The sequence below is a fragment of the Pangasianodon hypophthalmus genome, chromosome 25, assembly GCF_027358585.1.
Source record: "Pangasianodon hypophthalmus isolate fPanHyp1 chromosome 25, fPanHyp1.pri, whole genome shotgun sequence".
NCBI classification, from domain to species: Eukaryota; Metazoa; Chordata; class Actinopteri; order Siluriformes; family Pangasiidae; genus Pangasianodon; species Pangasianodon hypophthalmus.
Window position 1 is genome coordinate 15,506,468 of NC_069734.1, and position 14,847 is coordinate 15,521,314.

Here is a 14,847-nt window from a genome sequence, read left to right on the forward strand (position 1 = left end):
GCACTACTAATAAGATATTTAATATGTAAATTGAGGAGAGAAAACCCTTTTTTTGTCGAATTTTTGTTGAAACAATGGCCAGTAACGTTTTTGTTCGAGTGCGTAAACACAATATGCTACATTATCATATACTCGTTAATTTCTCATAAATTATCATGTTCACATTAATTTCTCTCTGTATTAATGCATTGACTAGCTAACTAGCTCGCCATGTAATAATGTATATTTCTTATTTCACTCTTTAATCACTTAATTTTAACATCCAAGGGACACCATTTCCAAATCTACAACCTAAACCTGCATGAATATGAATCATTATAAAACAGCTTACAAAGCAGTGGTACTAAATGACATGTCGTTACAGACCCATTATTTATTATAATATAGATGCACATGTGATCATTAATTCTAATGAGTGAAGGATACTGAGTGCAAATGGCGGAAGTTCGATTGACTTTTTTGTGCCTCTTGTTGTGAAGAGGTCTGAGTTGATTTCATTATATTCGTATAAACAATGCATGTACCCTATAAACTTACAGGAGTTAATCAATTATTGATGGAAATGTTAATCATTGCCCAACAAACCAGCCGTCACTCGGCATTTTATGAAACATTGTACTCGGCCGTGATTTACCGTAAATGAATATGAAGTTATTAGCATCACTGGCGCTGTGTGATGTATGACACACCACAAATAGTATCAGAAGTAGCACCAGAGCTCAGCTATAACAAATAGGTTATAAGTGACCTTATAGCATTTTAAAAATAACCTTTTAAAATGTCATGATACACACACACACACACACACACACACAAAACTTGTCGGAGCCGTGATAATTGCAGTGACACCTTTTTTTTTTTCCCCCTAATATGACACTGAAACACACCTTACGTGGCTCTACAGGAAGTGTGTGGAGGGGTGGAGGAGCTCTTGTGGTCACCAGGGTCAAAACTGTTAGTAATACTGATAGGAAGTCTGAAAGAACGTGTGTGTGGGTGTGTGTGTGTGTGTGTGTGTGTGGGTGTGTGGGTGTGGGTGTGTGTGTGTGTGTGCAGGTGGCTGTGTGAAACCCTGACTATTCGTCACACAGACACCTGTATACGTGTGTGCATTTGTGAGGGCCACCAGGGTCAAAGTAATAATGATAAAGATGTGTGTGTGTGTGTGTGTGTGTGTGTCTGTCACTCTATCCAATGACTGTCTTTATTAGCATTTCAAAAGCCTGCAGACATATCCTCTCATCTCTGTCCAGATAACCTGGTACATACACACATATATACACACAAACACAGACATATACACACCACACTACACCACACACACACACACACACACACCCTTGCTCTATATGCAGCTCATACTCACTCCCTGCTGTTTTATGGCTCTATAAAACTGCTTTATTCTCTTTAATTAAAATGCTCTCCTGAGAGTTGGATTCCATGCTCTTGCTTCTGTGCACCTCACATCTTTCTTACATACTGTTACACACACACACACACACACACACACACGAAGGGGTCTTTACTTGAGGTTCCATTTGATGTCGGGATCTGGATTTTCAGCTCAGCTCGGCTGGGTTCAAACTACATTTCTGAAGTCTCAGGCTCTGACCACGCACACACACACACACACACACACACACGCACACACGCACACACGCTGCAAACACTTTCTGTGTTATTTTTGCATAGTTTTTCAGTCTAGGAGTTTGCTAGACTACTATAAATAATGCAGTGTGAATTTATATGTGTGTACATGTTCAACCACAGCCGATCGCTTTTGTGTATTGTGTGAGACTGTGTGCTCAGAAGATCAGCGGTTTCCTTAGAAATTATGACTCATATCCGCCAGCATTTTCTCATCATCTCGATGTTCAATAAAGTACAGCAGCCTGTATATGTCCCACACATAGATATCGACATCATACTCAATTCCGCACAACACTTCTGCGTTGCATTCAAGAGGAATAACAATTTGTTGTACTTTTCTTCATTCGTAATCTAGCATAATGAGAGTGGTGTTGATTGGGCGATTTGTTTGCACTGATTAATACACAGCAAAGGCGAGCTCATAATTCTGAGCTCATTATGAGAGTTTAAAACAGTCTTTATCCTTCATGTACACATAAGAATCCAGGAGCTGATGATCTTATTCTATACACAGAAATGTGAGGTCACAAGGCCGTCATCTTTACGCTGTAAAATGGTTGTCTATGGATGTAATAGCAACCTGATTCCAAAAATGTCTTCCTGTATCGTCCTATTTAAATGTTGTGCCAAAATGTTGTGTGTGATTTATGAACTCTGCACTTTCTTACAAATGATAAGCTATGTTTTTTTTGGTTTCGAGAGAGGGAAAAAATGAGGGAATGTCTTCATATCTACTAAAGCAAAAGTGATAACAGGAAACCAGAAACGTTCGCCCCTATCACCATGAATTCGAATCCTGATGATGCCACAGGCATTCGTGGCCAGGGGGCAGGAGATCAAAAATGGCCGTGCTGTCTGTGTGGAAGGGATAGTATACTCTCTCTCCTCTGTCAATCAGAGCGACGCTAGCCAATCGTGGGTGTCTGTGAGCTCATGTATGTGGAAGAGGGCAGATAGCACTTTCCTCACAGTGTATTGCCTTGCCCTGTGACACAGCAAGAGCAGCAGTTTGAAAAGATGTGTTTGGCTGGCGTAGCCTGTCTTGGAGTTAGCACATGTTAGCCTTCACCCTCCCTGGATGGTAGCTGTCCTATGCCAGGGGGAGAGCTCACTAGTCGGTAGGAAAATTGTTAAGGAGAAAATGGGGTAAATGATTGTATTCATTTTCAAATTGCTGTAGTATGAGAGGAATAAAACACTTCAGGACATTCTGTTACCGCTTTAGGGTGATAACGGTGATTCAGCTTCATGTCAGGACACATCACACCACCCTGCTGTCAATTGTTTTCATATTAAAGCACACCCTGTCACATATTATTTCTTGCTTAATTAGGTATTAAGCAAGAAATATGTGACAGGGTGTGCTTTAATATGAAAACTACTAGGTATTTTCATGGATTAGCCTGCCAACATAATAGACACCTCCTTACAGAGTTTGTAAGCTAATGTGCATCGCTTCTCATGGCCAGTGAGTTTTTCTTTATGTCTTTTTCTTTTTTTGGAATTTGTTCAAGCGAGGTCCTTTTCAGGGACCTTCTAAAATATCCACACAGTAGTATTTTATTAATCCGCTTATTAATCAGCTTAATTCGGCTTAGTGTTTTACTGTGTATTCACAGTAAAATGAATTGGCTCTGTCTTTACATGCTTGATCGTGTTTGTGTAATCTTGTAAAATGCCCTCTCAGTCACACGTAAAAATATTGCTGCATGCAGCAATTAAGGGGGCCAAGCACTTTCTGTCCCCACAGCCTAGTGGTGGAGGAAGAATGGAAGCCAGTCAGACCATCATTGCTTGCCCCCAAGGAGATATACTAAATTTGAAGGCAAAACATCAAGCCATTGCTGAGATATTGTCTCAGCAGTTCTGTGGACGGAAACACCTTGTTGATGAGAGAGGTCAACAGAGAATGGCCAGAGTGGTTCAAGCTGACCAAGAGGGTACTGCAACTCAGATAACCCCTCTGTAAAATTGTGGTGAGCAGAAAAGAATCTCCGAGTGCACAACACGCCGAACCTTGAGGCAGATGGGCTACAACAGCAGAAGACCACATCAGATTCCACTTCTGTCAGCCAAGAACAGAAAGCTGAGGGAAAACTGGACAGTTGAAGACTGGGAAAATGTAGCCTGGTCTGATGAATCTTGATTTCTGCTGAGGCACACAGATGGTAGGGTCAGAATTTGGCACCAACATCATGATTCCATGGACCCAACCTGCCTTGTGTCAACAGTCTAAGCTGGTGGAGGTGGTGTAATGGTGTGGGAAATGTTTTCTTGGCCCACTTTAGGGCCGTTTATACCAATCAATTTGAGTATTGTTGCCGACCATGTGCATCCCTTCATGGCCACAATTTACCCAGTTTCTAATTATTACTTCCTGCATGATAATGCACCATATCACAAAGCAAAAGTCATCTCAACCTGGTTTCATGAACATGACAATGTTCGATGTCAATAGGTAAAAGCATTGCTGAGATATCCTCTCACTTCCTGTTTGTTGACTTAGCCGGCAAATTCATTGAACTGACATGAGGTGAGGAAGCCTGGGGCATAGTCGGCATTCCAGTTCATCCCAAAGGTGTTCAGTGGGGTTGAGGTCAGGTCTCTGTGCAGGTCACTCAATTTTTTCCACACCATCCTTGACCAAACATGTCTTCGCAGACGTCATCTTATGCACAGGGGCATCGTCAGACATGCCGGAACATGTTTGAGCTAGGCCCGTTAGTTCCAGTGAAGGGAAACTGCATTGCAAAGACATCGTAGACAATCGTGTGCTGCCAACTTTGTGGCAACAGTTTGGGAAAGGTCCACCAACGGCTGTGACGGTCAGGCATCCACAAACTTTTGGCCATATACTGTACATCACACTTTTGCTGAGATATACCGTCACTTCCTGTTTGGTGACTTTGTTTGTGTCTTATGGATGTACCATATATCAAAAGTCAGAGAAACAGTTTTGTTCGGCTTGGTTGCACGATTCTGCTTTCCAAATTCGTTGATGATTGGACACAATTTTAGGGAGGAGGAAAAGTTTTTGAAAAAATTAAAAATGGTGGGAAATACAATATGGTGTCTGTTGAACTTGCCTTGACCCAGAGAATCAGAAAAAAAGTTTCTACAACCTTGCATTGCTAGACTGTCCTCTTTCACTGTGCCAAATTTCATAAAAAGCATACAAAGTGTTGGACCACCATGGACTCCCATTGTGGCAGTATTATAATAATGAGAAGAAGAAAACATGCAATCCCAATAGGAATAGGAATATTCCAATAGGAATTCCAATATGCACCTTCAGTGCTTGGCCCCCTAAAACAACTAGCAGGGGCAGAAATTTTACTAAGGTTAAAATTACCTTTAGGTGTAGGCTAGCATTAATTAGCTACCATAATCTTTATATCTGACAAGTATAGAAAAAAACTGTGTGTTTCTGTATGTGTTTCCGTGTGTGTGTCTGTGTGTGTGTACATGCATGTGTGTGTATGGTGTCTATTTTGACTTTGGTGTCTAATTTGTTGAGCTGACATGCTTCTGTTATTTTTTTCCTGACAGCGCAGATAAGATCAGGTGTTTGTGTGCGGCAGGGTGCCAAAGAAAATGAGCTTCTCTCTGCACCCTCATTCTGTCAATTTAGCGATAACAGAAGAAAACACCAAACACCATGAGTGCACTTTGGCATTTTTTGTACAATTAGTACATTTTTGCAGACTGATTAGTCATGTCTTCATACTGTCGTTTTTGATATAGTTGGCTGTGCCATCTTCGGTATGAGGTCATTCATTTAGTGCATCGTGTTGCTTTCTTCTTATTTCTTATTCTTTTTTTTTTTTGCTGTGAATTTGTGTGTGTGTGTGTGTGTGTAATCAGGCATAACATACAATTCATTATGACTATCAGAATTGGTGCAAATTGGGACATAATGTCCTTAAGGGATCACAGTGATGACTTTTAATTTATCAATTAAAGAACAAGATGCTGTACTTTTGCCCATTTGTAGTTAAGTTTATTGTTGTGGAACTTCTGAGAAACAAGTTAGTTCTTCCTATTACTTCAGTTATAGCAGCTACAAATAATCATTTCCTCACCAGCCTCTTTTTTTTTTTAAACTCTTTCACCTGTCTTGCCCTGTGGTGGAAAACTTTAAAGGAACAACCTTATCTTTAGACTGTTACAAAGCACCGACACTGGAGACTCCTTCCATCCATCCATCAATCCATTTTCCATACTGTTTACCCTACAAAGGTAGAGTCTGGAGGAGACTCCTTCCAAAAATGTCACAATATCACCAATTATACTAGTCTTAGATTAACAAGCGCATTAATATCAAGCAAATGTACAATGTACTTCATTGTTTGAAGAATTTAAAATGCTTTTTTTCCAAGATGCATTCTTGAATAATGAGTATTAACCAAGTATACATATCTATACATAAAGTTTGATAACTGATCAATTAAAAATTATCGTATGGATATTCTGTTGTCCAAATGACACCTATGTGATGTCATTATCGTTGACCTGTGTATGATTTTTAAATAAACCTGTACGCTATTTCTCGAGCTTGGTTGGTAGATGGTGTTTTGGTGATAATTTATTTGCTGTTTGATTTTGTAGGATAAAAAGAAGTACTTGGACATCATCCACTCGTACATGGAGGTGCACGCAACCGTCCACGGCAGCAGCACTGTCCATTTGCCCGGCTACGTCAAAAACCACGGCATCCTCAGCGGACGAGACCTACAATTCCTGCTCCGTGAGACCAAAGTAAGCGCACACATACACAGCTGACGTTAGTTACAGGCGTACATATGCATATAATTACAATATTATCACAATATTATTCACTCTCCGCACATTCCAGTTGGAGTAGTGTAAAGATTTGGCTTATTTTGGCCAAATTTGAAGGCATGTCTCAATGAATCCCATAATTCTTTCCACTTAACAAGAGTAACACATTTAAACACAGAAGTTAATAATATTTTTCTTTACTTTTTGGATCAACAGTCGTTATTTATTTATTTATTTATTTATTTATTTTAAATCATAGATTGCCTGAAGGGTTTGTTCCAGTCAAATTTATCTAGGAGATGCAACATAAGGACAGGCAGTGTATATAACATACCCTTAGAAACTTAGCTGAGAAGATTGTGTTGTGATCAAACAAACAGTTGTGAGGCAATAAAGGGCCCCGAATGCAAAAGCAGGTAAACACAGTAGTGTTTACTTTTATATAAAACAGATTGTATTATGTAAATGCTTAGGTAGTTTTCAGACTTGAATTTAGAATTGCCATGTGTCTAAGCAGAGCAGGCGAAACACTAAATTGACCATCTGAAGAGGCTGAGAAGGAAGGCAGACCAATATAAACCTCAGTGTACATGTTCTGTTACAGTACACAGAGTACAAAGCAGGCTGGTGAGGTAAAGATCATCCTAAAGGTCACAGTTCTCAATTGCATTGTTTACACAATTCTTGAGGTTGAGTTCGAAGTTCAGCTCTGCGTTTGAGCAAACAAAACCTGTGGTCTGATTTAGCGCACTTTCACACAACCCGAGTCTGCACTCGGAACTGATTCTGGGTGTGTTTAAGGCGGGGCGGAGGCGGAGCTCATAATCACAGGTTTGCTTTCATATAGAAGAATTGCGCAATTCCATGCGTCACTTTTGTCCGTGCGTATTTTCAAAATGATAGACATGTTCATTTTCCTTTGCTACCAATAATGAACAGGAACTAACGTCACAAAATGCAACCAATCACTTTACAGCAGATATTATACCAAACGTACCAAATTCTGCCGAGGTCCACGGAAAAACAAAACATAACAACTTGCTAAAATGACCTTAAAGAGTGTGTTCCGTGTGCGCAGGATTAAAAATAAAGGAGCTTGACATTTTCTGAATGGAGGAGAGCCAGAAATGTGTCTCTAACCTTGTTAAACATTACAGGAATAGGCTCCGTGCTGCTATTCTCTCTAGAGGAGACCTCAAATATTATCGTTGGGGTGCCAATAATTTTACTTCCCATATGTTTAAGCAAATGAAAGCTATAATTGCTTGAGTTATTCAAGTTATATCGCTGTTTATGCTCATCTTCATTGAAGATGGCCGATCTGGAGTTGACTATATGGCTTATGCAAATTCAAATAATATGCAAATGGGCTTTTGGACTCACGCAGGCTTTATTGTATCTTATGCGTAAGGATATGGAAGGGTGAAAGGAGCCAAGGATTCTCTCAGCATGCTGTCACGAAATAACGTCTACCCTGGCGCTTAGCTCGTGCTTATCGTGTCATTAGGGCTGAGGTAGGTGACAATGTCACTGGAGCCTGAAGGTCTCGGAGTCTGTGGTTGAGGCTTGCACACGATAGCATGCTTTATGATTTACATAACGTCTACACCACTTTACAAGTGTTAAGCAGGTCTACTTGAATCATGATCGAGGGATGATATTTCTAAGCATTTATAAGCACAGGTACAGTGGGATGAAATACCGTGTGGCCACGATCATGGCTCCGTGATATACAGATATATCCTTTTTTTTAAATCTTTGCAGTAACACACGGACATTTGTAACATCCGTCATGTGATACACAGCCGTTCGTTTTATCTGTCTTGTGATACATATCCGTTTGTAGCATCTGTCATGTGATACGCAAGCATTTGTTATGCTTTCGAAGTGATACACACACCTTTGATATACCTTTGCACTGATACACAGACTACTTTTTTTGCTTTCGCAGCGATACACAGATATTTTTGTGCTTTTGCACTGACGCACAGATGTGTTTGTGCTTTTGAAGTGATCTACAGGTACAGACTTTTGTTGAGCTTTTGTACTGATGCTCAGCTGTTTTTGTTGTGCTTTCGCAGTGATGCACACACTTTTGTTATGTCTTTGCAGTGACAGACGTTTATTGCGTCTTTGCAGTGATACAGACGTGTGTCGCATCTTTGCAGTGAAACAGATGTTTGCTGTGTTCACAGTGATACACAGACATTTGTTGCATACACACGTTTTTTGAGCTTTTGCAGTGATACAGAGGCTTTAGTATACTTTCGCAATGACAGACATTTTTTTTCTTTCGCAGTAATAGAGATTTTGAGTTTGTTGTGCTTTCGCAGTTATATAAAGACGTTTGTTGGGCCTTTCCAATGATCTTCAGCTTATACACAGATGTTTGTTGCATCAATGCAGTGATACACAGACGTTTTTTGTGTCTTTGCAGTGATACACAGATGTTTGTTGCATCTTTGCAGTGATACACAGATGTTTGTTGCGTCTTTGCAGTGATACACAGATGTTTGTTGCGTCTTTGCAGTGATACACAGATGTTTGTTGCGTCTTTTCAGTGATACACAGTCGTTTGTTGCGTCTTTTCAGTGATACACAGATGTTTGGTACGTCTTTGCAGTGATACAGATGTTTGTTTCATCTTTGCAGTGATACACAGATGTTTGTTGTGTCTTTGCAGTGATACACAGATGTTTGTTTCGTCTTTGCAGTGATACACAGATGTTTGTTGCATCTTTGCAGTGATGCACAGTCATTTGTTGTGTCTTTGCAGTGATACACAGATGTTTGTTGTGTCTTTTCAGTGATACAGATGTTTGTTGCATCTTTGCAGTGATGCCCAGTCGTTTGTTGTGTCTTTGCAGTGATACACAGATGTTTGTTGCGTCTTTTCAGTGATACACAGATGTTTGTTGTGTCTTTTCAGTGATACACAGACATTTGTTGAGCTTTCATATTGATACATAGATGTTTGTTGCATCTTTGCCGTGATACACAGATGTTTGTTGCATCTTTGTAGCGAAACACAGATGTTTGTTGCATCTTAGCAATGATACACAGATGTCCATTGCATATTTTGCAGTGATACACAGATGTTTGTTACATCGTGGCAGTGATGCACAGCCGTTTGTTGCGTCTGTGCAGTGATACAGAGATGTCTAGTGCCATCGCTGCTGTCAGCCCTAATAGAATATTTACAGTGGAAGGGCAGAGGTCATTCTTCATTCTCCGTGTCTTGCTCGTTCTCTCCTTGTCAGTAGCTCTCAGTACATCTCACAGCAACACTATTAATAGTGCCTGTGTCCTTCTCTTTCAGCCTCATGCTGCCTGCTTTTCTTACAGTAGTGAGTCTGTACTGCCTCCTACTGACACAATCAGGAATTGTATTCTGTATATTTATCCGTTGATCCCAACAGACATACCCTTGCTGCTTGTAAACCCGTAGCTAAACCCAGTAAACTCGAGCTGTAAAATTGTCTGTTTGCTACTTCAACACTTGAGTGTCACCACCGGTCACATGTCCAGGATTGCGTGATCTGATGAGTGTGTGCTTCTACTGTACTCCAAGAGTCAGCGAGTGTGTAAGAGTGTCTTTGTACATTTTTCACCCTGAAGCCCTTCTCTGTGGTCGTCAGTCCGTTTGGAGCACAGGCCGCTCTTTGTGTCCTTGTGTTTGCGAGGCGTTATGTTAACAAGCAGATTATTGTGGCTCACATACATACAGCTACACTGATGGAACGGCTCCGGCCTTCTCAAATATTTGCTTAAGTCATCAAGCTGAATAAGACCTCTTGTAATCTTAAGCACGAGCTCAAACATGGCTGAGAAAGATGGAGCGAGAGATATGATGAGGATGAGGAGGAGGAAAGGAGCAAGTCACATGAATTGCTCAGGAATTTTTCTGTTTCTTTATTCTTACACACACATTAATAGAACACAACTCACTCCCTGTACAGTTGTAAATGCTCAGGTTGCTAAGGAAATGCATATGGACAGAGATCATTACTAAAATCATGGTAAAGAAAAGTGTTTTATTGTCTTTGGGCCGTATATATATACTGTGAGGAGCTAATTCTGAAATTGTAACTCCGGACAGCATCTCAACTGAACTTTCGCCGTGTAACAAAAGTGTTAAAACCTTAAACCACCTACGTTACTTCTCAACACCTCCTCAACCGTCCAGTTATACTCAGTTTAATTAGAATTGAATTCAGTTTTCTTGTCATTAATATATAAACACAAATGTGTACTGTGTTCCTGTGCAGCACTGAACATACAAAATGTAGACAGTGCAGTTACACAACTAGATCAGGTGAGTACAAGTGCAAATGATTAACACACACGCGTCTGCTTTTATCAGCATTCCAGTTAAAGTGCAATGCAGATAACGTTAGGAGAATTCAATTTCCATCTCCATCCTACACCCACCCACACACATTCAATGCCTCTGTACTGTGTACACTGTAACCTGGCAGTGCACTTTCTAAAACACAGTGTTCAGAAGACATAGTGCAGAATGTGTAGTGTTCTGTAAACTGTTAAGAATAATAATGTAATCATAATCCTTTTGCTTATAACGTTGTGCTTTATTGCCACCTAGAGAATACAGGGCTCTCCATTTGAGATTTGGCTTCACTCATGCTAACCCTTGACTTTTTTTCTTTCTAATCAGCATCCTGGCTCAGGTTTCTCTAAAGCTGCTTTGTGATTATATAACAAAATTAACCCGTCATCTAGACCAGTGCTTTTCAGAACCACAAACAACTGATCATTCCTTCCTTTTAACTCCTTCCCCTTTTTTTTTTTTTTGCCTGTCACATTCACGTAAATGTCTCTCGTGTTCTCATTGGCTGGTTTAACGTCAGTGTGAGGGGGTGAAAGTCATGAATATGAGCGTTTAACGCGCATAATAGACGTAATCCTAAGAAATATTCGTCGTTGATGTGAATCTGAGAGGTGAAATGGGTTCATTATGAGAGATTTTCAGTACCATAGCTGTGAACACACCACGTGGAAGTCATGCTGAATGCCTTCCTCATGAGCTGATCAGCTGATCAGTGCGAGACAAGCTCTTAGGAACAGAAACCACACTAGTGCACAATGCTACCAAACCAACAGGAGTCAGGCTCATATGAGAATTATAATAGGGAGGTTTGAAATACAAAAGAATCAATTTGGCGGGACGTGGCAGAACTAGGACTGTTAACGTTTCTAATCATGAAAATTAATAGGGGCTAATTAGTCTTACAGAAAAAAAAAATAGGATTATCCAAGATGATCCGCATTAGCGTTCGATCTTTGTTAAAAAAAAAAAACCCTAGGTTCGCGTTTTTTATGTTCTCATAAATCCCATAAACATTTAAAAGACTGCTGGCTAAACGTAGTCGTTAAATTATTTCCATTCTGAACTTTTTACTTGAACGTGTTTCTTTCTCGCTCTCAGCTCTTTGTAGGTTTGTCCTTCCCTTATGAAGGCCCCGCCCCCCTGGAGGCTATAGCCAATGGCTGTGCGTTCCTGAACCCGAAGTTCAATCCACCCAAGAGCAGCAAGAACACAGATTTCTTCAAGGGCAAGCCCACGCTGAGAGAGGTGTATACACACACACACACACACACACACACACCTGATGTGTAATAGGATTTCATTAGGTCTTCTAGCTTTATTAGGCAACGCTCACATTACCAGGGCGAAGTGACACAAATCTGATTTTCTGCCTTAATGTGACACAGATCGGATTTTTCTCACGACTGTGTCGACACACAAATCAAATCAGACCTGAGCCACTTCTGTATGTAGTCTTAATGTAATCTGCAGCAGCAGGGACTATATTCAGAGGAAGGACGGGGAAATCTGTGATGTACCTCGATCTTTGGGGCATCGATCCGAATTCGAGTAGTGCAGCGAACTAGTTGCCTGAGACGCTGATGTGTTGCATCATGCGAGGCTTTTTGGGGGAGAGGTGCGTTCGCAGTGAAAACAGATATGGGTAATTTTCCCAAAAAAAAAAAAAAAAAAAGGGCATTAAAGTCGAATAAGTTTGTAATGTGAACATAACCTTTGTGATGGGTTTAAGTGGTAAATGTGGGATGAAATGTGTGATTAACACACGTGTGTGTGTGTGTGTGTGTGTGTGTGTCTAGCTGACTTCACAGCACCCGTATGCTGAAGTGTACATTGGCCAGCCTCATGTTTGGACTGTAGACATAGAGAAACCCGGAGAGGTGGACAGAGCAATCAGAGCTATCCTCAGTCAGAAGGTGGGTGTTGTTGTTGTTGTTGTTGTTGTTGTTGTCGCAGTAGTATGCCTGTTTGCTTACATACTGTGCAGTCTTTTGGTCTGTCTAACTGTCTACCTAATGAACTTTATCTCTGTCTGTCTGTCACTGTATGTATTTTATTATCTAGCGACTTGCAGATAAGTGTCCAGGATGAATCTCTTCTCCAGTTATGAATACTGTTTCATACTGCGTGCCAGGCTAAAGAGCTTTGTGTGTTTGTGTGTGTGTGTGTGTGTGTGTGTGTGTGTGGTTGTCTCAGATTGAGCCCTATCTGCCGTATGAGTTCACCTGTGAGGGGATGCTGCAGAGAGTCAACTCCTTCATCGAGAACCAGGTGTGTATGGGTGTGTGTGTGTGTGTGTGTGTGTGTGATAGAGAGACAGAGAGATTGGCCTGTGTTTATTGTATAGTATTTAGGGTAATTTGGGGTAATTAGTAATGTGATGCAAGTTATTGCCTATGATGTCTGGGGGAATAAAAACTCACTGGAAAGAAATTACAGTCTACATCACTAACAGTCAGGTGCATAAGTATTTGGACAGTGATGCAATTTTTTTGTAATTATGCCTCTGTACACCAGCACAATGGATTTGAAATGAAGCAATCAAGATGTGATTGAAGTGTCGACTTTCAGCTTTAATTCAAGTGGTATAAAAAATATTGTGTTGACCCTTTAGGAATTACAGCCATTTTTTTTTTTTTTTACAGAGTCATTTTCCCAGGCTCAAAAGTAATTGGACAAACTACCATAATCATAAATATTAGGATTATTTTTAATACTTGGATGCAAATCCTTTGCAGTCACTGTCTAAATACGAAGGGACCTGACTGTATTTTCTCAGCAGTTTTAGTCCGAACAGGTTGTATTATGAAGGATTGGGAATCTTTAGCTTATTCTTTTTACCAAATAGTTTTCAGCTTTAATAAGTGAAACCATTAGATGGTGGAAATAACACGCCAACTTGATCCTCAGCAGTGACACGATGAGCAGAAGATCATTGCGGTTTAAAGGGGAAACTCTAATTACATCTCGCCTCGCCCACTCAAATTTCATTTTGTGTGTGTGTGTGTGTGTGTGTGTGTGTGTGTGTCTGTTTCTCTCTCTCTTTCGGCAGGACTTCTGTCATGGTCAGGTGATGTGGCCTCCTCTCAGCGCTCTGCAGGTGAAAATGGCTCCGGCAGGGAAATCCTGCAAACAGGTATGTCAGGAGGAGCAGCTGATCTGCGAGCCGTCCTTCTTCCAGCACCTGAACAAGGACAAGGACCTGGCCAGGTGAGCGCGTTAACTATAAACGCACAGCTTCAGACGTCGTCTCATTTTAATTTTTGTCAGAGTTTGTCATTCCCTGCAGTTCAACGAAAGCTCAGAAAGGAAATGCATCAGCATTACAAAATCACATCACAGCCCTCAACCGAGTTCGTAGGTACTTTAAATAAGGAATAAAACACTTCAGGATGTGCCGTTGTTGGAAAATAATCAACTTCAGGGTGGAAACGGTACGCCTGCTCCGAGTCAGGCTGCATCACACCACCCCTATATCACATCCCCAAGTGTTTTATTCCTTATATAAAGTATGTGTCTTGTAGTATTTGTATTATATGTATGATATACAAAAGTAGATAATGACATCACGGAAAAATATTCTTCCTAGAAGTCCTATCTGAAATCGAACTGGATTTTCTGCACTGCTGAAAACTGGGCTGTTCAGCTGTACCATGAATATTTCATAGTTTTCATCTTTTTTTTTTTTTTTTTTAAGGTATGATGCAAGTTATGCTGCTAACTGAGCAATAATTCCCCAGTCTCCCCTCTGTCTGTGAATTATATTAGATTTTATAATTAGATTAGATTTTTTCTCTGTTGTCCCCTTAATAAGCAGAAGTACAAAATAATTAGAAATGAGGCAAACTCTGTGACAAATATCATTTTGTTGTGCGGAGAGAGTAAAGCAGCAGTAACAGCACCGACAATTTCAGTTTTTTTTCACTAGAATTGTGTACGAGATATTCTCTGAATGTCCTGCCGTGCTGATTGTGCTGTGCTGCCCCTTGACACACACACTGGTTAGCTACACGCAGGATTTCAGAACGCCAGGTCGTTCTGCAAAAAAGCTTTCACTCAGTGGTGTTGAA

The 14,847-nt window shown here is 40.5% G+C and overlaps 1 protein-coding gene across 1 annotated transcript in view; it reads left to right on the forward strand.

The window, feature by feature from the left end:
- Positions 1 to 14,847, forward strand: part of mgat5 (alpha-1,6-mannosylglycoprotein 6-beta-N-acetylglucosaminyltransferase) — a 99,433-nt gene that overhangs the window by 80,695 nt on the left and 3,891 nt on the right. Inside the window, exons 12-16 of the mRNA XM_026947769.3 lie at positions 6,259 to 6,408; positions 11,879 to 12,025; positions 12,577 to 12,693; positions 12,974 to 13,048; positions 13,830 to 13,987. Coding sequence (XP_026803570.1) covers positions 6,259 to 6,408; positions 11,879 to 12,025; positions 12,577 to 12,693; positions 12,974 to 13,048; positions 13,830 to 13,987 — 647 coding nt within the window. The remainder of the gene's footprint in view (positions 1 to 6,258; positions 6,409 to 11,878; positions 12,026 to 12,576; positions 12,694 to 12,973; positions 13,049 to 13,829; positions 13,988 to 14,847) is intronic.